General features: G+C 43.8%; 1 protein-coding gene across 3 annotated transcripts in view; it reads left to right on the top strand.

Moving 5' to 3' along the window:
• Positions 1-26476, top strand: part of OBSCN (obscurin, cytoskeletal calmodulin and titin-interacting RhoGEF) — a 200088-nt gene that overhangs the window by 29105 nt on the left and 144507 nt on the right. The window contains exons 8-19 of one of the 3 annotated variants that reach the window (XM_075492235.1): positions 2243-2515; positions 5772-6047; positions 6796-7071; positions 12524-12799; positions 13278-13553; positions 14254-14529; positions 19203-19472; positions 20605-20880; positions 21361-21636; positions 22839-23114; positions 24913-25188; positions 26015-26290. In XM_075492235.1, coding sequence (XP_075348350.1) covers positions 2243-2515; positions 5772-6047; positions 6796-7071; positions 12524-12799; positions 13278-13553; positions 14254-14529; positions 19203-19472; positions 20605-20880; positions 21361-21636; positions 22839-23114; positions 24913-25188; positions 26015-26290 — 3303 coding nt within the window. The remainder of the gene's footprint in view (positions 1-2242; positions 2516-5771; positions 6048-6795; positions 7072-12523; positions 12800-13277; positions 13554-14253; positions 14530-19202; positions 19473-20604; positions 20881-21360; positions 21637-22838; positions 23115-24912; positions 25189-26014; positions 26291-26476) is intronic. The other 2 variants (XM_075492232.1, XM_075492233.1) reach the window with 2 other exon arrangements.

The following is a 26476-nucleotide window of genomic DNA, read 5'->3' on the forward strand; positions in this document are numbered from 1 at the left end:
ATGTGACTATCAAATGATTAATCAATGCTATTATTTTAAAATCTGTGTTGACAAGCTGTAACTTAAACATCTGCTGTTTGTAGCTTGCTTCCTGGAGAATCAGCTCTGATGTATCTCATCCTTGTAGGATGAGGCTCACAAATGCTGTCCCAGTATTTTACCTTTCAGCATCGCCACCTTTTATCTATTCCTCCTGTAAATCAGACACAGCTAGCTGGTGAATAATTTGATGTGCAGGTCAGCTGTGTCTGGCACATGGGCATCACGTGGCTGCCGAGAAGCCACCGTGCTGAGCCATGGCCAGAGGCGTGTCACTCGCTGGGCCTCCTGCCCAAAAGAGCCCTGCTAGAAAATGCGCTTGCCATTTATCACTGCAGTCCCTCCACTGCCATGAGACTTCACGTGCCAGGCATCCTCTGACACACGATCTCCTACGTCGAATGGGGACACCTGAGAAGTCTCCTTCAGACTGCTGTGGTTGTATTTTTCACTCTGGTTTTCTAAAGAAGTGAAAGGTGCATGAATGACCCATCTCCCTCTTCTTCCTCCCGAGCCTTTTAACCTGTGGGTTGAGTTCCAGTAATGCTGGTGGAGAAGTAGAGGTCTCAGCAGCGTTTGGCCCCCGCAGGCTTCATGGGTGTAGGTGGTCGGGTAGGGGAGAGAGACTGCGGTGTTCTCCTACTGAAGGGAAAGCTCCACCGTTATGAGTCCTTAGAGAAACAAGTGGAAACAGAGGCTCCAAGAAAAAACAATAAAAAAGGTTTTCCCTGGCTTAAATGCTTCTGGTATGATTTCTTTACCCATAGATATTGCTTCTAATAAGCAGACTTAGTAATCCCTAGAAAACAGGACTGGTAGGGACCTGGAGAGGTCAAATGCAAGCTCCCGTCCCTGCCAGAAGCTGGTGATTTAATGGAGTCCCTTGAGGACCAGAACTGGAGAGGCCCTTGGCTACACCATCACATCCTTCCCTTCCCTTTCCCTGTTTATTTCCTTGTTGGGTATTTCTTAGTCTTAGATTGGGGGAGATTTGGGACTGGTGTTTTCTTTTTCTTTCTTACCTGTGTACTGCTTGGCAAGTCAATTCACTCTTCATTTTTAGGTCTCCAAACTTTGCCACTGTGCAAGCAGGTGAATATTGGTTGCCTACCAAATATTTGTCTATAATTAAAAGCACTACCACAGACTCGGAGAAATCTAATGTACTTTAAAGCAAGGAAACTAAATGCGAAATCCATCCTTGTGGGTAGGGTCTTTGAGCTAAAGGAGAACCCCTATGTGTTGCACCAGGACGTAGCACTGATAATAACAACTTTGGAGCAAAAGTCTGAGAGTCACACTTAGCTGGTCCAGACCATGGACTGTAACCGTTTGCTACAGTATCAGCAGTGAAAGCTAATAACTGCTTTTGCCAGGCATTCTGCAGAGAGTTGATAATTTGTATTGTGCAAGCATGTTCTTGAAATTAAGGAAAAAATGCATAGGTAATCAAGGCTTTGATTTTAGTAGCTTTGACTGCACGGTCCCAACAAAGTGACTTGATTGTGTGTGTTGTTTCAAAATAATATGTTAAGAAGATGCTTGAAAATTAATGCCATTACCTAGAGTAAAATGGGACTGTGATTTTAGGCTCATATTTTTAGCTAAGATATTGGTGGGCTTTTGAATCTTTGCTTTGAGGCAATTGGTGAGTCAATTATTCCACTATGTGTTAATATGGTGCCAGACTTATTATTTACCTTCTATGCTCCAGTTAATTTCCAGGAAGAAATTTCTTTTCATTTCAGTTCCTATGTGATATCTGCATAGATTTTTGATGTAATATAATTTAGTTTATCTAGATTACATTTTAACCTCTTTTAGAGTCGATTTATTTGCCAGGTGGTTACAATACGATTGAATAACCTTCATTGCTCTCCCTTCCATTTGCTTGTGTCATAGCTTTCCTCACCTCTCCCAGATATTTTCTTAAAGCCCTATTGCCTAGGACTTCCTCTCCCATTGGCTCAGCCTCCTGTGTTGTATGTGCTCTGGTTTTTGGACGTATGATAATCAGGTATATGGTTTATAAAGGCTGGATTTTGGCTGCTTCTGCATAAGAATGTAGTAATTAGATCCGTAATTAAACATGCATATTAGGTCTTATGATAAATTAATATGTACTGTAGATGTAAGTGTTGTATATATTTACTGATGTCCACACAATTCTTTACCAGCGCTGTGTGTCTATATTTTGTTTCAGCACTTGCAAACTTCATAAACAAAGAGAAAACTGGAGGAGTTATCAGGGCCATCTCTGGAAAACAGGCTGAATTTGTTTCTGAGACCTCTGAGGCCAACATCATGGTTAAGTGGTACAAAGATGGCAAAGAAATCACAGCCAGCAAGAAATTCACCATGGAAGATAAAGGAAAACTGCATAAGCTTGTGGCTTCAGCTGTGACAAAAGAAGATGAAGGAATATACACATGCAAAATTGGAGATGACACTCTTATGTTTGATTTAAAAGTCTCAGGTAAGTTCATGATGAAGTATGGGACCAGAATCTGTATTAGGAACTCGGGACTTGGTTCATTATACTTGTCTTACCTTGTAGATTACCAATTTTTTGGGCCAAGATTGTGCAGTACTGTTTCAGAGACTCTGACCCCTATCGTGATCCCTATGCAAATCCACAATATGGACAAATAATATAACGATGCTCTTATATTTTCAAGTCAGCACAAGATTTTACTAGGGTTGGAGTGATGACTCAAACACCCCTCTGGCTGAACAGGCTGAGCGCCACATCTGGCCTTTATTCTTTTAGTTCAGGGATTGCCTCAGCGTATATGTCGTCTTTGAACCTCCAGACCAAGGTGGTCCGAAAGTCTTACTGTGAAAGCCCTATGTCCTCCTTTGACAAGTTTAACTCCTGATTTTGAGAGTTAAACATCTCCTGCTATTCCCAAAGGACACTGTGATCTCGGAGACATCTCCCTGCAGTACTGTAAGTGAAGCCATTAGTTCATGGCACATGCCCATCAACATAAAGCACGTGCTAAAGCACGTGGCTGTCAGGTCAAGCCCAGAACAGAAATGCTTGTCACTGATGCGTTCCAGTCCAGGATGGAGCCCGAGTATAAAATGACACAAGAATTTATCCGTGAAATTCAATATCTGTGAAATTCAACTGATTCAATTTGCATAGCCTGGTGGGAACCTTTCTTCTAAAAGTGGTTTTCTGACTTATGCCTGGAGCCAAATTTTTAACCCAGTCCTAAGTTACAAATTGAAACTTTACTGAAGGCTCCTCATGGTGTGTCTACATGCTGCAGTGCAACAAAATTTAAGAGAAGTAACAACTGAGCGCTTGTCACCTGTAACGGTACATCCATGTTACTATGATGCTGTCCATCAGCTAACTAAAAACTCATCAAAGCTGATTAATCTAGCACAGCACTGGTCTTGAGGGATTGCTACAGGGTTTACTGAGCTAGAGGGATTGCTTCCAGTTTACAACTGGTGTTTGCTCAGGTATTCACTCTGCATCCTGCCTCCAGTTCCCTTTGGCTGCAAATCCAACATTATGCAATTTCACTTTGAGTGTAAGTCATAGTCCCTGACTTTGCCCATTGAAAAATTGGTCTAAAAGAGCCAACCAGGCTCTATCCAAACTGATTGATGCAGAGTGAAAGGTACCCCCTGATTTATACTGTCTGATGAGAGCTATCTAAGATGGATTTTAAAAGTTTTCTGGAGCTGCCTTTGTCTGAACATCAAGTACAGAGGAAGCCTGCATGATTACCTGAGACTGGGTACCTAACTTTTTGATGACCATGTGTAGCTTAGGTGAATCTCACCTGTAACTCCTATGACAAGACATCACATGGCTCAGACAGAGAAAACTGGTATCTGCTAAGTAACGGTGTATCTCCATGAACCTTTTGATGAATAAGGATTGAGTTACAGCCTATTAACAAATCTTAGCTAGGGCAACTTCCACCTTGTTTGACACGTCACCATAAAAAGTTCTCGGAGTGCTAAGTAGCACTGCACAGCCAGGGGATGGTCCTAGGGCAGGGAAGTAATCTGGACTCTGGGACTCTGGAGGGACTATCCTTCCTTGGTCATCTAATTTTTTTAAAAATAGATCAGTCCTAAGTGATTACAATTTTTAATGAAATATTTGTTTTCTGATGCCACAGACGTGCCTGGCATGGGTGTAGCATAGCAATTGTCCTTGGGATACTCAGTGACTGAAAGCAACAGTTGCTGCTAGAAGAAATGCATTACTAAGCTAAGGTTGGTTATAACTGACAGCCATCAGCTTGCTCGTCAGGCAAGGGCTGGCTTGATGGAATGAAAGGGTATGAAATACCTGACATGCTCATCAAATATTGATCGTTAACTTAGGGACAGGGTGTGTTGGATAGGTTTGCTCACATTTTACATGCAAGGTGCCTGTCTCCACTTCGTTGCTTTCACTCTTACCTTTACAAGTACACTTGCAAAAAACCCGAGTTGATAAAAATGCTGTATTGTGGCTGCATACATGACACACGTTGTGTGTGTGTGTGTGTGCATGCACAGCTCACACATGTGGCCACAAATCTGTGCGGTCAGCAGAGTTTGAACTGAGGTATCGAAGCAGGAACCTCTACCACTTGAGCTATATGAGGTGTGAGCAGTTGTGAATTCTCTACCGTGAAGAGCAGTTTTTCAGCAGAAAGACGTGACAATATTGGCTCATATATTAACTTAGTCCTCTTGAAGTTGGAGAATATCAATGAGGTTATCCCATATGTACCCTGTTCTGGTCTGGGGAAGAATTAGTCCAGTGGGACTGATACTGTGAACATGGGGTTGCAGGAACGGGCTCCAAAACATGTAAAAGAAGGCTTCTCATCACTTCTAAGAAGATTTTCTGAGACTTCTTAGATCTTTTCAAAGCTGTTGTGGATTCAGGCATCAACACATATTCCCTAGAGCTGGCTTGAAATCAGAAACAAGGAGCGGTGATTAAAATGTCAGCAACTTGAGGGCATCTCAGCTCGATTTAAAAGACCCAGAAGGGTGTAGGAGAGATGAATGTGATTGCACTGCAACTGAGAGCAATTATCTGAAGATCAGACAAGGAGTTTGCACCATCTGTCAAAAAGTCAACCATCAATGTTCATGTGTGTGATGAGACAGGAGCTGTGAATTAAAGCAGACGTCAGGCTTTATGGTCTCATGAGGTTGGGCCAGGTTCTGCCCATGGTTCTGTGCACATACAGCTCTGGCAATAGAAACCACTGCGTCTGTCCTCTCGTGTCTGACTTCTGAAAGAAGGGCAGAAAATGGATGCATATTGGTTATGAATCCAGGTAGGCACAGATCCACACCTACCTAGAACTTAATAAGGCTAGTACTAATGCCACAGTGTAGACCTAATAGGCTGATATAGTATAAAGGATTCATCGATACCCAGCTCCCAAACTGGAAGCCATTATGTACTAACTCTCTGGATGATTTCAAACTTGGACAATGAGTTCCCCAGTAGAGATAACGCTGCTGTGTCTCAGGAGGACCTTTTCTGACTCATAACCACAGTCTATTTCCATAACTGTTAGCACTCTGTCATAGTTACATTGCAATGGTACCATGCACACATATTTACAGCTCCAGAGGTGAAACTGGATCACCCAAGTGTGACTAGCAATGAAATAATGATCAGTCATTACTGTATCTTAACATTGTGCTGATAAGCCTGAATCAAGGCATAAGCTGCTTTCTCTTTTTCTTTTCAGATGAAGCTGTTAATTTTGTCAACAAGCCCAAAACAACTCCAGAAATATCAGTCAGTCCTTCTGAAAACCTTGAGCTGGTGTGTGAGGTGTCAGCTGCAAGTGGAGCCGTGGTATGGAAGAAGGATCAAACTGAGGTGAAGCAGGACCAGAGGACAACAGTCGTCTCCCAGGGGACACACCGCAAACTCATCATCAAGAAGGTGACACAGCAAGACCAAGGGAGCTATACCTGTGAAACAAAGGATGACAGAACAACATTCCAAGTCAAAGTCAGAGGTGAGAAAATGCTAGAAATGCCAAAGATAAAGGAATAGTCCATTTTGGGTAGTATCTTACATTTGGAGGATCATCTCACAACCTCTCTGGGGTGAAACACTTCAGCTGTAGAACTTGATTTTCAGCTGACTGTCATACCAACATTTTATACACACACTTTTGCATCCATGGCTAGTTGTAACCACAAAAAAACGATGGGCAAGGACGATAACTTCTGCACCTCTCACAATTAACTGGTGTGTCTGCAGAAAAACTCCTGCAGAATCACAGAGCGAGTCCGTAACAGAGGTGCAGCAGTAGATAAAAGGGAGGGGGGAGGTGTCTGAAGAAGAGCTCTGATTAGGTGGAGAATGACTGAATTTGAGTGACCCAAGCAGGCAGAAAAAGAGCAATGGTTCTTGGATATGAGGAAATGAGAGCTGTTCCCTTCAGATTCACTGAAATCTTGGAGGGGCCCAGGAAGAGAAAAAGAGAGAAGAGGGAGGAGGGTTCAGGCAGTGCATATTGGTGTTCTAAGTCCCAGGTTCCAATCTGTGCTCAAATTGTGAGTTTTTAACTCTATCCCAGAATTTCCATATCCCTATTCACCTCCTGTCAGCAAAATAGAGATGAAAGTGCTTTCCTGTCTTAATGGGCCATCATGATACTACCTGTCGGGGGCACGTATAGTGAAATAGGGGGAGCTTGATTAAGCACTGGAGAGGACAACTGCAAAAAGCTATGTGTGACTATTGTGGCTTTCTTACAGAGACAGAAGACGTGTTTACAAACAAAGAGAAGGTACAAAAAGAGGTGAAAGCTGCACTATCAGAAAATGCCACGCTGAGCTGCGAGGTGGCCCAGGAGAAGACGGATGTGAAGTGGTACAAGGAGGGGAAACTGATCACCTCGAGCAAGAAGTTCAAGGTGGAGTCGGAGGGCAAATCGCGTCGTCTGGTGGTGGGTCAGGTGGAGAAGAAAGATGCTGGGGAGTACACCTGCGAGGCTGCTGGCCAGAAACTGACCTTCAAGATTGTCGTCACAGGTGGGAGACGTATTTCATTGTCTTTTCTTTGTGTCTGGGTGTTTTCTCTGTCAAAATATTAGAAATGCTGTTAAAGTACTTTCTGATGTTGGTCTAAGCTACCATTTCAGTGAGGCTCTGTAGGACTGGGCAGATCTACTGGTTACATGTAGGTATCCTGATATCAGCTCCTCAACTCCCTGTACGTCTCCTTAGGCTCAGATAGTGAATCAAGAGTTTTCATTAGCAGGCACTGTGCTAAAGGACCTCTTCCAATTCGATCATCACTATTGGTATTCCTTCTCTAGTTATTGCTATTCATCCATGAAAGTCACTGTTTTCTTCCCTCTTTGTTTCATCTTTTCTCTACGCAATGTCGTCCCTCCCAAAACAGAGAATTGCTTCAATTATTTCACAGTCTGGCTGTGCAAACACATATGTGAACACAGCCTCATAACTCCACGCACCATGAAACTTTTGTGGATGATGAACAGAAACGGGTACAGATATGTGCAACGTGAGTTACGATTTGTATTTAACAAACTTTCATCCAGCTCTTCCCCTACCACTTCTTTCATCTGTCATTGGATACCCAGTTGTGATTTGTAAAGCTATGGAGAAGTGGTGCAAATACTTGTCTACCAAGCAATATTTAAATGGTAGCATTTACAAGATCCCTACTTTATTGTGGCTGCATTGAGAATGTTTGGGAGTTGATGGTAGTGTATTGCCCTAAAAATTTTGTATCAGCTGCACTGCACGTGCCTGCAATCTGCGGAATCCAAAGTTGATGACTGTTCATTGTGATTTCTACATCTGTAGTGACCAGTCATGAGTCCAGGAATGTTCATTTGTATTTGCATTTTTCTCCTTAACAACATGATTTGGAGACTAAGGATTTAATACTGAGGCTGTTCTTTCACTCTGACTAGAGATTTCTTTGGTCTCAGTATATTTTGCAAGAGGTAAATTTTGTCTCAGGCTGCAGGCAGCCGTGGATATGTCAGCTACATTCTGAGTGATCATTTCTGAATTGGATGATAAGAAAGGGTTTGGTTTTGTTTTGTTCATATTCATAACACTCCGCTGTCTTTGCAGCCAAATGCCTCTCTGTTAACGTTACAGTTCTTGTCTCATATTCTGAGCTGATCAGAACAGGGAGTCTATTTTCTCCTCTGCTTTCTTGCGGCATCAATTTCTCACTGGGACCATAATGCTGGCAGAGGTCTGGCATTTTATCAGCTATGTAGAAGAGCAACTGTGTTGGGAGTCTATTGACGTTCCTGCTCGCAACCATGCTGGAGACCTGAAGTCCTTGCAGGGCATAGCCTGAGTGCTGTTCCCTTGTAAAGGTTGCAGTCTTTGCTGCTCTCCACTGTCTTGGGGCATCCTGCTCCCTCCATCTTCGATGTGCAATGTGCAACTGCTGCTATAGCATAAAGCTTTGCTGCTCCCCATAGCATATATCGTAAGCCATCAGCTGTTACGCGTCTCCGCTCTGCGTGGGGTACATAAGGTGTGAGTTGGGGCACTTTGGCTCTTTTTCAGGAATTGTGTAGCTCATGCTTTTGGCTCAGGGAACTGCCAGTTTCAGTGGAGGATGGATTACGGTAAGGCTAGATTTGAGAGGCATCTTTCAGAGAAAATGCAACATGGACATTGATAGAAAGACCATTGGTATAAACCAAGTTCATGCTCAGCTGCTGAAACCAGTTCATACATTACTGCAGAGGTGTAGTCAGAAAACACAGGAATTTAGTGATTTTTACGCTTGAATTTTTCTAGCTGAGGGCTATTCTTAGCTGTCTGCCTCAGAAACCAAAGGTTTTCAGTTCTCTTTCAAACCAGATGACTTCACGGCTGCACAGGGTAATGTAACACTAAGTGGAGGGTGCTTGCCTAGCTACAGTTGCTGTATTTCTCATGTGTACAATTGTAACATGACATGCAAGTCCAGCACTCACTGGAAAATGATCTAGTGTGAAAGTCAGGAGGGATTATGAGTACTCTGAGCGGTTGACTCTCTTGCTGCAGAAATCCTCATCTTACTAGATTATCCCAAAGTGCAGTGGCTTTCTGAGTCTTAATTTATCCTGTTACCATTGCACTCGGAAAGCTTTTCAGGGTTCCTGTACTCCAGGGCTCCACCGGTAGCACAAAACCTTCCCTATTTAAGGGCAGCTTGAAGGTTAGGTGCTCAGTGTTGAGTATTGGGATGCAGCTATAGCTTTTTGGCTTAACCTAAAAAGAAGCAGGTGCTGCACATCTTGGGACTGGGCTAGATGTGTAGCCAAAAAAGCTGATTCTGAAATCTCATTATTTCAATGTTCATGGTACTCAGAGAATTCCTTATTTGAAGTCGGCTAACGCTCCATGTCCTGAAAATAGTTTTCCTCAGTTTCAGCGGAACTTCACTAACCAGTTTCAGCTGAGGTTGGAAATGTCATCTGCACTGAATACCTGTTTAACTTTAAAATAAGTTTCTAAGGCAAATTACTGGCTAGTGTAAATCACTTCATAAGCCAATTAAAAGTTTTAGTCACATTTCCTATCACTATAAAAATGGTTTCTATTAAAGGGCAAGAATGCAGAGGACAAGTGAGTAACCCATCTGGAATATTCCTGCCCTGCTAACTTGAATTTTTACATACAGCACCCGTTGACACAGACTGGTTTGTAACTCATTTGTTTAGCGCACCCTGCTTATTCACAGTCCAAGCTGTAGATGGAAGTTGAAATGTTTATATTTTTGCAACCAGTTTTGAATGCAAACCATGGCGTGTGCTCAAGCTCTTTTAGATATCAAAATGCTGCTTAATCTGCAAGTGGGCTGACATGTGCCTTTGAGGAGTTTTGCATCACCCAGCATAGGCCATGTATGCCGCCTTGTTAATGACACCCTAATGACAATGACACCTCCTTACACTCCTTCTACAGAAAATATAAACAGAGGAGCTCAAATTTAGAGCATATAAACTGGGTTCCTGCTTCGGCTTGCTCCCTGCAGGACCTCTCTTTTTGCACGGGCTGTGCAATATTGATGGCAAGCCCATGATGTGGCTCCCAGGATTGCATGTAGTGTCATGGTCAGCAGTGTAGTTCAGAGTTCAACTTGACCTGAACTTACCCCTGCTCTTTACCCTCCCAGGCAGCTGCTGCTGCTCAGAGTACAGACATGGCAGAGATGGTATGCAGAGGAGAAAGTCATCAAGGAGGAGTAAAGGATGGCACTAGGAGGCTGTAGAGAGTGACTGGGGGGAGGAAGACACTAGCACAGGTTACGGAAGGGGTTCACCATGACTGCCAAGGAGAACCAAGAGCCTCCCAGGTCACCTTAACTAGGTAATCCAGGTGCCTGAAGCTGGGTGGATGAATTATCTTCCAAGCTTGCACTGCAGCTGAAGGGCAGTGGCAACCCCATATGCTTGCTAGTCCAGCATTTATCTTTGGAGCTTGTGTTTCTGTAGCAGTGAAGTCATGAGGGTGCATGGATCGAGTGCACTCTCAGTAAGTTTGCAGATGACACCAAGTTGGGCGGGAGTGTTGATCTGCTTGAGGGTAGGAAGGCTCTGCAGAGGGACCTGGACAGGCTGGATCAATGGGCTGAGGCCAATTGTATGAAGTTCAACAAGGCCAAGTGTTGGGTCCTGCACTTGGGTCACGACAACCCCATGCAAAGCTACAGGCTCGGAGAAGAGTGGCTGGAAATTTGCCCAGCAGAGAAGGACCTGGGGGTGTTGGTTGACAGCCGGCTGAATATGAGCCAGCAGTGTGCCCAGGTGGCCAAGAAAGCCAACAGCATCCTGGCTTGTATCAGCAATAGTGTGGCCAGCAGGAGTAGGGAAGTGATCGTGCCCCTGTACTCACCACTGGTGAGGCCGCACCTCAAATACTGTTTTGAGTTTTGGGCCCCTCACTACAAGAGAGACATTGAGGGGCTGGAGCGTGTCCAGAGAAGGGCAACGGAGCTGGGGAAGGGTCTGGAGCACAAGGCTGATGGGGAGCGGCTGAGGGACCTGGGGTTGTTCAGCCTGGAGAAAAGGAGGCTGAGGGGAGACCTCATCGCTCTCTACAACTGCCTGAAAGGAGGTTGTAGTGAGGTGGGGGTCGGTCTCTTCTCCCAGGTAACAAGTGATAGGACGAGAGAAAATGGCCTCAAGTTGCGCCAGGGGAGGTTTAGACTGGATATTAGGAAATTTTACTTCACTGAAAGGCTTGTCAAGCATTGGAACAGGCTGCCCAGGGAAGTGGTTGAGTCCCCATCCCTGGAGGTATTTAAAGGACGTTTGGATGAGGTGCTCAGGGACATGGTGTAGTGGTGGACTTGGTAGTGTTAGGTTTACGGTTGGACTTGGTGATCTTAAACATCTTTTTCCAACCTATACGATTCTGTGATTCTGTGACTTCAACGCTCACATACATACCTGGGACCCAAATAGGCATAGGCCAGCTATGCTAAATTCTGGACGGTTGTTGCTATGTGATGTCCATCAGGTAGGCATACCAGAAATATTTTACCCTTCTTGTGCAGCTATTTCTTAGGGTAAATCAGTGGAAAAAAATGTAACAGCCCATTTATCTATTTGTCCTTCCACATCTCAAGTGTACACTAATATAAAAGCTAACGGTGACCACACCAGTTGTTGGTAAAAGGAGAACCAGGTAAAACAATCATTAAAGTAATCATTAAAAGATGCAGAAGAAGTCAGTCTGACTTAGCAAGGTGACAACTGAATCTTTTCAATGCATATACATAACTAACTACTAATTGCACATGGTATCATTTTCGATGCCAACTCCACTTGTTGAGATGGAAGTTCTAAGTGGTACTGTGGAAGAAAGTGATTTTAAATACTTCATTCTTGTTGCTTGTGTTAAGTATTAAGAGAAGATTCCCTACGGCTAGGTTTTTGGGGTTTGGGTTTTTTTTTCCAGAGATTTCCGAGGAAAGAAAAGTATACCTCAAATTTTATACGCCAGTTTTATGTATAATGTAGGCCAAGTACTTTTGCATATTAAGAACTGTATTTTTGTCATTTCTTTGGGATTGATTTACAAGATGTTTTCTGAAAAACAGCCGGTCTTAATCTGAAATAGCGAGATGCTGGTAAATTCCTGTAAATAATGTGATAGCGAAGGTGGCAACTCATAATCGTGCTATATTTGGCTAGTTCCAAATGTGGGGTGTAGTAATACCATGAAGACACAAAGGGGAAAATTTATCTTTGTCTTCATTATAAGGAATTTGAAAATGAGGTGGTCGAGCTGTTCGTGAAGACTAGTCAGAGAGGCATGATAATTATATGGGCTATGTTTTGAGTGTGCCTTGTTCTGTGTGATAAAAACAACTGCAAAGCAATGTCACTTACAAAAAATGATCCTGTAGAGCACCTACACAAAATACATGTAATATCTTCTTGTTGCAAGCTATTTATATCTCATGTATTTTTTCCCCAATGTTTCCCTATTTCAGAGGCCGAAGATGCATTTGTCAACAAAGAGAAGGTGCAGAAGGAGGTGAAAGCTGCACTATCAGAAAATGCCACGCTGAGCTGCGAGGTGGCCCAGGAGAAGACGGATGTGAAGTGGTACAAGGAGGGGAAACTGATCACCTCGAGCAAGAAGTTCAAGGTGGAGTCGGAGGGCAAATCGCGTCGTCTGGTGGTGTGTCAGGTGGAGAAGAAAGATGCTGGGGAGTACACCTGCGAGGCTGCTGGCCAGAAACTGACCTTCAAGCTTGACGTCACAGGTGAGAGAAGATTCTTTCTCCCATCCTTCCTATTTCTAGAATATTTAGAAAAATTAATATTATAATATGTCTTCTATGTAAAACTATAAAATCTTTAAGACAGGGAGCTCCATCTGTGAAAAACTTTGGGAGCTACCCATCTCCGTAGGAGCAGGGCCGTGAAAAGGAAAGTCCTGATTGCACATCTCCATCCCCACATTTTGGTGCAACCAGAAGCACTCTGCAACGCAGCTGATTCTCAGTGGATTTGAGAGCGGGGTCATGGTGAAGAGTGGTAGGGTGTCTGCCCAATGTCTGCGCTCCAAACCCAAAACAAAACACAAAAACTCACCGCAAGGCAGTTTGAGTGTTCTGCCAGTAGTTTTAGATGTGTATTGTCAAGTCAGAGGCTTGGTTTCCAGTGTTACCTGTAAGCCATGATGAGAGGATCACACAACATCATATCTTGGAGACACTCTGAAATTCTCTCTCTTTTCAGAGCCAGAAGTTGTGTTTACAAACAAGGACAAAGTGAAGAAAGAGGTGAAAGCTGCATTATCAGAAAATGCCACACTGAGCTGCGAGGTGGCCCAGGAGAAGACGGATGTGAAGTGGTACAAGGAGGGGAAACTGATCACCTCGAGCAAGAAGTTCAAGGTGGAGTCGGAGGGCAAATCGCGTCGTCTGGTGGTGGGTCAGGTGGAGAAGAAAGATGCTGGGGAGTACACCTGCGAGGCTGCTGGCCAGAAACTGACCTTCAAGATTGTCGTCACAGGTGGGTGATGTGTTGGTTCTCATCACAGAGTGGTCCATGAGTTAGTTCCCTTTACTACAGAGCAAAATCAATCCCTCTCTGGGCTCCAGGAACTGTGTAGCCTAGGTGTTCATTGAGTAGTGAGGTTGATCAGGCAACCAGCTTGCGTGCATCCACTGTCACGCAGACGCCTATAGCTAGGTGTCTTCATCTGTGAGATGAATCCCACTCAGCAGTCCTTGTTGTTTTCCGATGTCAGAGTAAAGAAAAATTAAACAAGTTTACATACGCTGTTGTGATTTATAGGGTTAAAGGCAGGATCAGCTCCCAGATGTGTAAGAAAATAGGTCTGGTATCATGCTCAAGAACTACCTAGAGTGGGCAAGGCTTACAGTGGAGTCCCAGTGGTGGATAAGGTTGGGTTCTTAGATGTGCATTAAATGAAGGCACAAAAAGTCAGATTTCTTGTGGATCTATGGGGATGGGAAGAACCTTAACTCCTGGGGCATTGGATCATTTTGCTCAGAAATGGGTGATGTGTCGTCCTTAGGCTGTACAGAGGGACATGTCCTGTCTGAGTGTATCTTAGCTGTGAGTGGGACCATTCCAAAATGACAGAGCTGTGGGAAGGTCTTGTTAGCAGGATTTTTCATTTGGTTGTGAACATTTTGGACAGCATGAACATACGTGTGATTTTTAAGTTTCTTCTCCCACCCCACAGAAGCAGAGGATGCATTTATCAACAAGGACAAAGTGAAGAAAGAGGTGAAAGCTGCACTATCAGAAAATGCCACGCTGAGCTGCGAGGTGGCCCAGGAGAAGACGGATGTGAAGTGGTACAAGGAGGGGAAACTGATCACCTCGAGCAAGAAGTTCAAGGTGGAGTCGGAGGGCAAATCGCGTCGTCTGGTGGTGGGTCAGGTGGAGAAGAAAGATGCTGGGGAGTACACCTGCGAGGCTGCTGGCCAGAAACTGACCTTCAAGATTGTCGTCGCAGGTGAGGGATTATCTGTTTACATTTTTTTTTGCTGTAGCTATAAAGAAAGTTTCCTAGTGACATAATTTATTTCCAGCCTTGATCTATATACTTCTGCATTAGAATTTAAGTGTTTATTCCTAAACGTCAGTATTAAGGGCATGTCTTTGGATGCTTTCGGAAAGAGAAAAGTCCACTTAGGCTAGTATTCATTCCCTGATTTTGACCAGGAATGGTTATTCAAAAAAAGGATGTAAGAACAAGACAGGCATACAACAATCCTTCCACTCTTTAGGAGTCTGTAGTTCCACTCTAAGAATCTGTAGTTTCCATCTCTGCTGGGACAGAGTTTTTCTGCCACATCTATACAAGACATGGTTTTGATGAGAGAATTTGCCAGTATGACTTCATGAGGAACTGCACAACACATACGATTTCAAGTGTGAATTCAGATGGTTATCCAGTACTTTGTGTATGCTGGTGAATCAGCAATGCATACATTTCTGTCCTTGCTGCTAATTATTTTTGTGGAAATTATTACTAAGTACTTCTTTTCTCATCTTCCTTGCTTCTGTCTTGCTTGAAAGGGTTATGAGGAAAGAATACCTAAATTTGATGTAGGTGTTTCTTTTCTGATTGTGGACCAGAAGAAAACGTTAAAGATGCATGCAATTAACAGCACATGCCAGGAAGTGATGTGGGACTATACAATTGGATTCGGTGCAAAGATTTGCCCTTTCTTTCTTTCAATGGATTCACCCAAGGTTAGAATCTTACCATGTCTTTTTAGAAATGCGTGCACCTATGCAGCCTGGTGCACCAGTCACACCTCTGAGCTTTGTATTTTGGACTCAGCTATGTATCTTCCACGCTGGAGGTGGTTTATGGCTGGCCTGCTCCCAGTGTGGCCTGAGTAAAAGCATGGTATTACAGCATTGAGATTCATGTGACTGCCAGTTGTGGGTCTTGCTGAGGTACAAGTTGTTGTGGTTTAACCCCAGCCGGCAACTAAGCACCAAACAGCCGCTCGCTCGCTTCCCCCTGGTGGGATGGGGGAGAGAATTGGAAGGGTAAAAGTGAGAAAACTCATGGGTTGAGATAAGAACAGTTTAATAATTGAAATAAAATACTACTAATAATAACAACAACAACCAACTGTAATGAAAAGGAAAATAACAAAGAGAGAGAAATAAAACACAAGAAAGACAAGTGATGTAAATGAAAATAATTGCTCACCACCAACCAACTGATGCCCAGCCAGTCCCTGAGCAGTGGCCCCCCAGCCAACTTTCCCCCTAGTTTTATTGCTGACCATGACATCATGTGGTGTGGGATGTCCCTTTGGTCAGTTGGGGTCAGCTGTCCCAGCCGTGTCCCCTCCCAGCTTCTTGTGCACCCCCAGCCTACTCGCTGGTGAGGTGACGTGAGGAGCAGAAAAGGCCTTGACTGTGTGTAAGCACTGCTCAGCAGTAACTAAAGCATCCCTGTGTTATCAACGCTGTTTCCAGCAGAAACAGTAAATTCGATACTACATATAGGGCTACAGCTTGATACATCCTCACTAAAGAGGAGCCCCATACTAGCTACTATGAAGAAAATTAACTCTATCCCAGCCAAAACCAGCACACAAGCACACTTGCTCTGCCGTGTCGGCATTCTGTGGTATACATTGCTGGGGAGTGACTCTGCAAGGAAATTGGAAACAAATCTGCCTCATTCTGCTTTGTGTTTGGCAACTCTCCTTTGTGCCACAAAAACTATGGTAATACTTATTCCATGGCTCAGCTATGTGACCTTTTTCTATAGCTCTATGCAGGTTGTAGGAATAGTACAGGGTAAGACCGAGATCGTTATTTTATTTCAAACAATGAACGCCTTTGATAGCAGAAGCTGTTGGAAAAATTGTAGCAGATTATAAATGAAACTGCGAACGGCAGAAATTAACAAAAGATCTTACCACGCTGTTTGAAGGAAGAGCTCTTCTTAGCTTCTTGTGGCAGGATCTTCTCATCTGAGACCAGGAGATCTTTATCCTTTGCGGGTGCAACAGGGCACTGAAGTGCTCTCAGCAGTTGTTTGTGCTTGCAACTTAGCCCAAAGGTCTGTCTCAGCGAAGAAAGCTGTTGACAGCAATAATGGAGGGTTGCGTGAGACTTTTGGATGAAAATCCAAAGATTGGCTTGCTTTTAGGGCTCCTGAGAAGCAGTCATATTCATGAGAGAAAATCCTATGTCTTGGACACTGGGGGTTCACTTTTTTTGGAAATAGCACTGTCCTCTGCAGGTTGATGTGGGGGGGACCTCACTATCACCAACGTTCTCTGCCTCTCACATCTGCTCCATAAACAGGGATAAGAAGAGTGTCCTACCTCATGGAAGCGTTTTTCATATCACAGGCTTTGAGGTACTTGGGTACCATGGAAAGGGGGACAGGCATTTTGTCTGCAAGATATAGATGAGTGTTGCCCAAGAGCATTGCTGCCAAAGAGAGGCCATTACAGATTTTGCAAATGGGTGAATACAAGAAAGGAGAACAGAGAAGAATAGTCTCCCTCTTGCCACTGAAAGATTTACTGGTCACTTTAAAGGTGGAAATGATGGGACCCATTTGGGTCCTCATTCAAGACTGCTGAGGAAGTATGCTGTAGAACCAGAACTGGAAAATGGATCTTCTGACCCTCTGTGCTTTAACCCTGGATCACCTTTTTTTCCACCTTGCTGTTGATTAAAGATACAACTGAGCAGAAATACCAACTAGACTTTGTGTAAGAAGTACCATTCCCCTGAGGGAAATTAAAACAGTGGAAAGCTCTCACTGAAGAGAGTTGCCTAGGATGGAACGTAACATGTGAGCTTACGAGTCCCTCACTCAGTTAGCCTCCTTGCGTAACCTCCATTGCTTTGTACTGAAGGGCAAAATGTCTACCTAGAGTGAGGGTAAGAGCTAAAAAGAACAAATTAGCCTGTAGGAGAACACTTTCTAGGAGCATTGGCTTGTTTTCTTCAGAAGTGTGATACAAAGAGCTCTGAAACATGAAACTCACACTCTTTGCATCATGGCCCTGCTTTTTCCCTTGTTTACAAATATTTCTGGTGGTAGAGTATCCCTTGCTAGGTGTATTAACCTCCTTCACGAGCTGGGATCCAGCCTGACTTTTGGCAAATCTTGCTTTATTACTATAGTTCCTGACCCCAGAGACACAACTTTCCAGCAGAATTGTCCTCTTTTCCATTACTTATTTGTGCTTTGCCTTTTAAAGGATTTTAAAGGGCAGTCGCATATTTTTTTAGCTGGCCTTGCTGATCTTTTCCTTCCTGCTTGTCCGCTGGGTAAGATGTAGATTCTGAACACTTTAGTGTGAAGATACCAGGTCCCACATTGAGTCTTGAACAAATTGTTGATCTTTTCTTCCTTAATCAGTTCTCATAATTCACACAAGTTTGCTAGTTCCAAATAAGTGTGTTACAAAGATATTTTTGTTAATTCTTCTGTTTACTTTAGACTAGATCATCTTACGATCCCTATATCTCAGGTTATTTCCCACGCCCAGCTTCTAAAATGATGTTCTTGGAATTTACTAAAACAAAGCCTAAAATCAAATTACTTTTTTAATTCAATGTCTGCCTGATTGGAGAATTTGACAGCTATTACAACTGGAAATCCAAGATGCTACTGGCACAGCTCCAGCAGAGGCAACCAAGATGACTAGGGGGCTGGAGCTCATGGTATATTTGTTCAGACTGGAGAAGAGAAGGCAAAAGGGAGCTTTTATTGCAGCCTGCAATTATCTAATAGGAGGGTATAGAGTCCACAGCTCCACGTTCCTCTCAAAGATGCATGGTGATAGGAGAAGAGGCAAAGTGTACAAGTTGGAACATGGGAGGTTCTGAAAAGATATTAGGAAAAAACTTGCATCGTGAGAGTGGTCAAGCTCTGGAACAGGAGCCTTGAGGCTGTGGGATCTCCATCACTGGAGATATTCAGAATTCAGTCGGACATGGGCCTGAGTAACTCGATGTAATTTTATCTGCTGTTGAATGGGAAAGTGGGACTGGATGACCTCCAGACATCACTCCTAACCTAAATTATTATATGACTGTGATTTTGTACTATTAGTAGCACATGTTCTGTAGAATATATCTGGGAAGTGATGCTGTTCCATAAGGACACAACAACACGTAAATCTTTGTGAAGGTACTCCAGTTGTTATGCATCTATTTCATAACCTTTATCATTTTTTTTCCTGAAAATTACTTGGACCCAAATGAAGGATCCTGCCTGGAGTATGTCCTGTTTACTGTGAATATGCAGCCCAGTCTTTTCTGCGAGTGAAGAGAACATGCCCTGCTTCCCCAAGAGAGCCTATCCTGCTTGGCCTGCAGACGGTGACTGTTCAGTGTGTGCAGGAAAGCTGGTGTAAGCCTAAAGATCAAGCATGGCAGTTCTTCTTGCTGCCAAAATGAGCAGCAGCCAGAAACTGTGCTGCCTGGAAGCAAGCTGTTCCTGCCAGTGCTTCCTCAAGCATTTGTTTAACTCTAACTCTATTAGCCTTTTTAATTTTCCAGCTGCTTTATTTAAACTGTAATCTACTTGATGGTCTCCCATTGAAAACCCAGTACCATATGATCTTGGAGGCAAAGCTTTAATTTTCATGGGCTTTTTTCTAGATTTTTCCTTTTTTTCCAATTTTGCAGATGATGCGTTTGAACACAAAGACAAAGTGCAAAAGGAGGTGAAGGCAGTGCTGAAGGAGAACACCACGCTGAGCTGCGAGGTGGCCCAGGAGAAGACGGATGTGAAGTGGTACAAGGAGGGGAAACTGATCACCTCGAGCAAGAAGTTCAAGGTGGAGTCGGAGGGCAAATCGCGTCGTCTGGTGGTGGGTCAGGTGGAGAAGAAAGATGCTGGGGAGTACACCTGCGAGGCTGCTGGCCAGAAACTGACCTTCAAGATCGATGTCATGGGTGAGTGAATTTGCTGCATCTCTGTTTTACATCATGAAAAAACTGAAGGAGAGAAAAGTTACATGGCTTGGCAAAGTCCATCTCAGCAGGCAGTGATGGAGCCAGTATTTAAATTCTGCTGTTCTACTCATGTGGTTGTGTTCAAACTATTAGATCTGTCTTCCTTCTTTGAAAACTAAGAATGCAGTGGATTTCCGTAACCCAAGCCCAGGGCAGGCTGCAGATCACTGGGGAATTTCCCTGGGAATCTGGTGGATATGTACTGATAGCAAAATGAGAATTCAATAATTGCAGGAGAAAATAAAGGACACAGAAAACCTTCTGAGCTCAAGCCTTCCCTTGTGAATGCTCCTTCCTTAAGTAAAGCATCTCTTTATTATGGAGGAAGCCTTTGTATTATGGCCTCTGCCAACTAAAAGGAAATTCTACAACTGGTCTCAGAAGCAGTAGCTGAGGAAACCAGGTCTCTTCACCATGACATTAGCAAGAACAGGATTTAACCTTGACATCCTTCAGTTGGATCTTGATGAATTTAAAGCAAATTGAGGAGTTCATATATTAGATTGTTTTTTGATTCTGGCATGGTGCAGTGCTAAGAAAATACCATGGGGGCTGGCTAATTTTAATTCATTAGAGAAACATCGTTCTGGGACGACGCATCTTTGGAACATTTGGTAAATAAAGATATAGACACAAAATAGGCTCACAAAGTTTGTTTCCCAAGACTGGCTTTGCTTTTACTGGCAAAGCAAATTGCAACTGGGGTTGTTTGGACAATTTAATGCTCGTCCTCTTACAGCAAACAGACTTCTTACAGACTGCATCCACTGTCGTGGCGTGCTGCCGGACATAGGGATATGTGAATTTCTTTTCTGCAGATTTTGGAGTATGATAGTGGTGGAAATGAAAGCAACTTTGGGGCATTCTAAGCTGTCATGAACTACCAGTAAAGGAGTCCTTCACCAGCACTTGATGTGATTCAAAAGTTAACATTCAGTTGACAGTGTAGGCAGAATGTGAACAGGAAATCCACCTTCGGCACCACAATCCAAAGACTGATGTCTGCATTTGGAAAGGGGTGTCTGTGTGAAAGATTAATCTTCTAAATCTGCCCCCGTACCCTTAATTCCAGAAGCAGAAGATGCATTTATCAACAAGGACAAAGTGAAGAAAGAGGTGAAAGCTGCACTATCGGAAAATGCCACGCTGAGCTGCGAGGTGGCCCAGGAGAAGACGGATGTGAAGTGGTACAAGGAGGGGAAACTGATCACCTCGAGCAAGAAGTTCAAGGTGGAGTCGGAGGGCAAATCGCGTCGTCTGGTGGTGGGTCAGGTGGAGAAGAAAGATGCTGGGGAGTACACCTGCGAGGCTGCTGGCCAGAAACTGACCTTCAAGCTTGACGTCACAGGTGAGAGAAGATTCTTTCTCCCATCCTTCCTATTTCTAGAATATTTAGAAAAATTAATATTATAATATGTCTTCTATGTAAAACAGTATAAAATCTTTAAGACAGGGAGCTCCATCCGTGAAAAACTTTGGGAGCTACCCATCTCCGTAGGAGCAGGGCCGTGAAAAGGAAAGTCCTGATTGCACATCTCCATCCTCACATTTTGGTGCAACCAGAAGCACTCTGCAACGCAGCTGATTCTCAGTGGATTTGAGAGCGGGGTCATGGTGAAGAGTGGTAGGGTGTCTGCCCAATGTCTGCACTCCAAACCCAAAACAAAACACAAAAACTCAACGCAAGGCAGTTTGAGAGTTCTGCCAGTAGTTTTAGATGCGTTGTGTCAAGGCAGAGGCTTGGTTTCCAGTGTTACCTGTAAGCCATGATGAGAGGATCACGCAACATCATATCTTGGAGACACTCTGAAATTCTCTCTCTTTTCAGAGCCAGAAGTTGTGTTTACAAACAAGGACAAAGTGAAGAAAGAGGTGAAAGCTGCACTATCAGAAAATGCCACGCTGAGCTGCGAGGTGGCCCAGGAGAAGACGGATGTGAAGTGGTACAAGGAGGGGAAACTGATCACCTCGAGCAAGAAGTTCAAGGTGGAGTCGGAGGGCAAATCGCGTCGTCTGGTGGTGGGTCAGGTGGAGAAGAAAGATGCTGGGGAGTACACCTGCGAGGCTGCTGGCCAGAAACTGACCTTCAAGCTTGACGTCACAGGTGAGAGAAGATTCTTTCTCCCATCCTTCCTATTTCTAGAATATTTAGAAAAATTAGTATTATTTCATAGGTGTTTTTCCTGTTATGTTTCAAATTGTTGGAGAACATCATTGAGATGGGCTGGTTCTGATTGAGAAATGGGACAAAGAATTACAAATACAGTTCTTTCACACAGAAGATATAAAAACTTTATAAAATCCTTCAGCAGAGAGCTCCATCCTTCAAAATCTTTGGAGCTACCCATCACTGTCGGAGCAGGGTTGTGAAAAGGAAAGTACTGATTGAACATCTCCATCCCCACATGTTGGTGCAACCAGAACATTCTGCAACAAAGCTGATTCTCAGTGCATTTCAGAGAAGGGTCATGGTGGAGAGCTTAATGTCTGCACTCTTTCTTTCTCTTGGAAGAGCTCATTTCAGTCTGGGGGTTGAATATGACAGAAAGGCTTGATGTATGTTAAGGTCTCTAAGGCATCAGGTAAATGACAACTAGGCAAAGAAAGTGTCATGGAGACTCATTTCAGATTCATTGCCCTACTGGGGCTGTAGAGTGGGAGAATGAATTCAGCTTTCCAACTCACTCCCTGCCTGCTGATGCTCTTGCAAGTGGGCCGACTAATGTGTCTACTGGAGAACAAGCAGATTTCACCATTTGGATGTAAGAATGTGAGATGGGGTGGGCTTTTCTCAAGGTTGCATGGGAAGTAATAACACAGTCCTGAACATGTAAGTCCTGGTCTTAGCACCCTTTGCACTGAAGAAAGTTACCTAATGCCAATAGGACAGTAACAGCAGCAGATGCGGCTATTGGGAACAAAAGGAATCAACGATATGGGGCTGTGACACTGTAAGGGACAGTTCCAGTCAGAATTCATTAGTTTGCACTCAACGAAAATGTATCTTACCTTGACTGGGGCCTGCCATACAGTGCTCTTATAAATGATCCAGATGATGTCCTAGATTGCTGCCACAAAGATACTAGTCTTAATGTGATTTGTGACAAAACAACAAACAGCTTCTTTAAAAAAACCAAAACAAACCACACAAAAGCTCACCACAAAACAGTTTGCATGTTCTTCTAATAGCTTTAGATGTGTATTGTCAAGGCAGAATCTTGGTTTCCAGTGTTACCTGTAAGCCATGATGAGAGGATCACGCAACATCATATCTTGGAGACACTCTGAAATTCTCTCTCTTTTCAGAGCCAGAAGTTGTGTTTACAAACAAGGAGAAGGTGCAGAAAGAGGTGAAAGCTGCACTATCAGAAAATGCCACGCTGAGCTGCGAGGTGGCCCAGGAGAAGACGGATGTGAAATGGTACAAGGAGGGGAAACTGATCACCTCGAGCAAGAAGTTCAAGGTGGAGTCGGAGGGCAAATCGCGTCGTCTGGTGGTGGGTCAGGTGGAGAAGAAAGATGCTGGGGAGTACACCTGTGAGGCTGCTGGCCAGAAACTGACCTTCAAGCTTGACGTCACAGGTGAGACATAACTTGTCTGAATTACAGCAGAGGATAATAAAGTAGTACCTGTGATAACTATTACACAATGACTCAGTTGCAATAGTCTGGGCTTTGTTGCACCCTGTAGGGTTCACATGATTTTCTATACCTGATTGCCTGGACTTGTAGAAATGGGAATATTTGGCTCCAGCACACCACAAAGGCCTATCTCATTCTTAGTCTGTCTATATAATAATTGCAGATATAAGTATAATAGAAATAATAATCAACAAATTATTCAGATCTCTCCCATTTCTGGGATCCCAAAGGTTGATTCTTGTGCACTGAAGCTCTTGAAAGGAAAGAGCTATTCAAAAATCCATTTCATGTTAGACTTACGATCCTATGTCTGATAACTGAGAGGCTGAAATATGCTTTGTAATTTGCAATTTCAGCAGCTGCCCTCATCGAGATGGATTGAAAACTCAGCACTTTTTCTGAATTTGTGCTGTCACGTGTTTGAGATCTCAGCCTTCTGAGATGCCTTACTACTTCTGTCAGGTGCCAGCGAGCACCTGACAGACGTAGTAAGGCAGTGTGCCCAGGTGTCCAAGAAAGCCAATGGCATCCTGGCTTGTATCGGGAATAGTGTGGCCAGCAGGAGTAGGGCAGTGATCGTGCCCCTGTACTCAGCACTGGTGAGGCCACACCTCAAATACTGTGTTCAGTTTTGGGCCCCCCACTCCAAGAGAGACATTGAGGGGCTGGAGCGTGTCCAGAGAAGGGCAACGGAGCTGGTGAAAGATCTGGAGCACAAGTCTGATGAGGAGCAGCTGAGGGAACTGGGACTGTTTATCCTGGAGAAAAGGAGGCTGAGGGGAGACCTTATCACTCCCTACAACTACCTGAAAGGAGGTTGTAGAGAGGTGGGGGTCGGTCTCTTCTCCCAAGTAACAAGTGATAGGACAAGAGGAAATGGCCTCAGGTTGCATCAGGACAGGTTTAGACTGGATATTAGGAAATATTTCTTCACCAAAAGGGTTGTCAAGCATTGGAACAGGCTGCCCAGAGAGGTGGTGGAGTCACCATCCCTGGAGGAGTTCAAAAAACGTGTAGACGTGGCACTTCAGGACATGGTTTAGTAGGCACGGAGGTGTTGGGTTGATGGTTGGACTAGATGATCCTAGAGGTCTTTTCCAACCTTAACGATTCTATGATTCTAGGTGTTAAATGTCCCTTTGTCATGAAAGATTCCCAGCAATCGGTCTTTTGGAACAGGATTCACAAAGTCCCTAAACAGCTTTAAACATGTGATGCTAAAGGGAGTGTTGACATTGCGACAATCTTGGGTACCCTGCCAGCCATGATCCTGACCTACCTGAGCACTACAGGGAGATCATATTTCCTTTGTCCCTTTGAAAGTCATGCTTGTGACAGTGGAAGAGGCCATGAAGAGTCTGTTTCAGAAGCCCATAGTGCTATATTTGTGACCTTGACATTTCACTGTAGGCCTTAAGTAAAAGGAATTTGTGAGCTTTTGGTGATATGCAGGACAAGATGTTCTTTGGGAACATTTGAAGTAAATGTTTTTTGCATGGTGGCTTGCAACCATAGGACTGATGTCAAGGACCCTCTTGGTCCTCTCCATTCCTAGCCTCTTGCTTCCCTAGTTTCCACATTGCGATTCGGTCACACAGAAGGGTAGATATTACCCAGTGAAGGTAATTGGTTTTGGCAAGTGACAACCTAAATATTTTCCAAATGTCTGCACAGAAATCTGTAAGACTGATTTCATTTTAATCCCTCAATCAATATTTTCTTCCATTTCTGCATTCAGAGCCAAAACCTGCATTTATAAACCAGGAAAAGGTCCAGAAGGAGGTGAGCGCTGTCCTGACAGAAAGTGCCACCCTCAGCTGTGAAGTAGCACAGGATGCAACCGAAGTCAAGTGGTACAAGGATGGAAGACTGCTCATTTCCTCCAGAAAATTCAAAATAGAAACTGTGGGCAAAACCCGGCGCCTGATTATAGGGCAGCTGGAGAAGAAAGATGCTGGAGAATACATCTGTGAGGCTGCAGGCCAGAAGCTCACCTTCAAGTTGGAACCAACTGGTGAGGACTCACCTAAGCAGTTCTCGGTGTGGCTTAGAGGAAAACTGGATATTCCCTACCCAGTGGCCATGGTGCAGCCACCATTTTCTCTGGAGCAACATCAGCGAACCTCATCACACATTAATTTGACCTTTTTAATCTAGAAGTGTGGAGGTGGGAAATCTGGCTGAAGACTTTTTTTTTGGCTGTGGAAATGCTATATAGTTTTTTGCTTAGTGTCTCCTTTGCACACCCCATTGCTCAACCTTTTTAAGTGGTGGGGAGCTGAAAGTAGAAGTGGGAAGTTTTGAAGAGCAGAAATAGAGCTATGGTGAAAGGTGACTAAGAAAAGCTGGTCTGCTGCTGTGTGTGCCCCAAAACTGCCCAGTTTTGTGGCAAAGCATTGTACAAGATAGAGAAGAAGCCAAGCGAAACGGAATAGAGCAAGCAGAAAGGAAAATAGGCCATAAATTCATGCTTAGCATAATAATATTTCTTCTTAATTGGACCTAAAATCCAAAAATGGGAGAGGAAATAATTATACATGTCATTTTACTTCTATCTAAGAAACAAGTTTTTTGTGGGCAGCAGATAAAATGTATATTTGCATTTCCTTTCCTTTGCTTCTCTTCTAAGCAGAAGCTCTGAGTTGCCTGACAGATAATATTCTTTCTTCCCACTCAGCAAAAGATTACACCAGCCACAAATATTCAGCCATATTCCCTGGGTTATTACAGATTATGGATGAGGTGGTGTTGTGAGTCATGAAGAGAGAGTAATAGAAAATTGCTGTGTTAAGGATTTGAGATTTAAGTTATTAGTTTTCCTATTTTAATGTCTTTTCTAGAACCAGAGGCTAAATTTGAAAATAAAGTTGTCCAGAAAGAGCCTCTCATTGTTCAAGAACATGAAAGCATCACACTGGCTACTTCTGTAACACCTGAAACTGCTGCAGTAAAGTGGTTCAAGGATGGAACAGAAATCAAGGCGAGCAAGAAATATGAGATCAAGAGTGAGGGGGCTTCCAGGACCCTGACGGTGAACCTGGCTGAGAGCACAGACACTGCTGTGTACACTTGCCAGACGAAGAGCAACAAGCAGGAATTCAAAGTACAAGTGAAAGGTGAGCAGAGAGCAGCACACAGGTCGTGTCCCAACCCAACAGCTCTGTTTCCCTCATGGTAGGATGGAGGTGAAGTCCAAACTCTCTCTAAAACTGTTCCGACCTCAAGGCTTGAATTGCTGTTGCAGCTGCTGTGGCTGCCCTACCATGGGCCAGCAAAGTTCTCCTGCTTCCAAATACCCAATT

Source organism: Mycteria americana, chromosome 2 (assembly GCF_035582795.1).
Source record: "Mycteria americana isolate JAX WOST 10 ecotype Jacksonville Zoo and Gardens chromosome 2, USCA_MyAme_1.0, whole genome shotgun sequence".
Taxonomy (NCBI): domain Eukaryota; kingdom Metazoa; phylum Chordata; class Aves; order Ciconiiformes; family Ciconiidae; genus Mycteria; species Mycteria americana.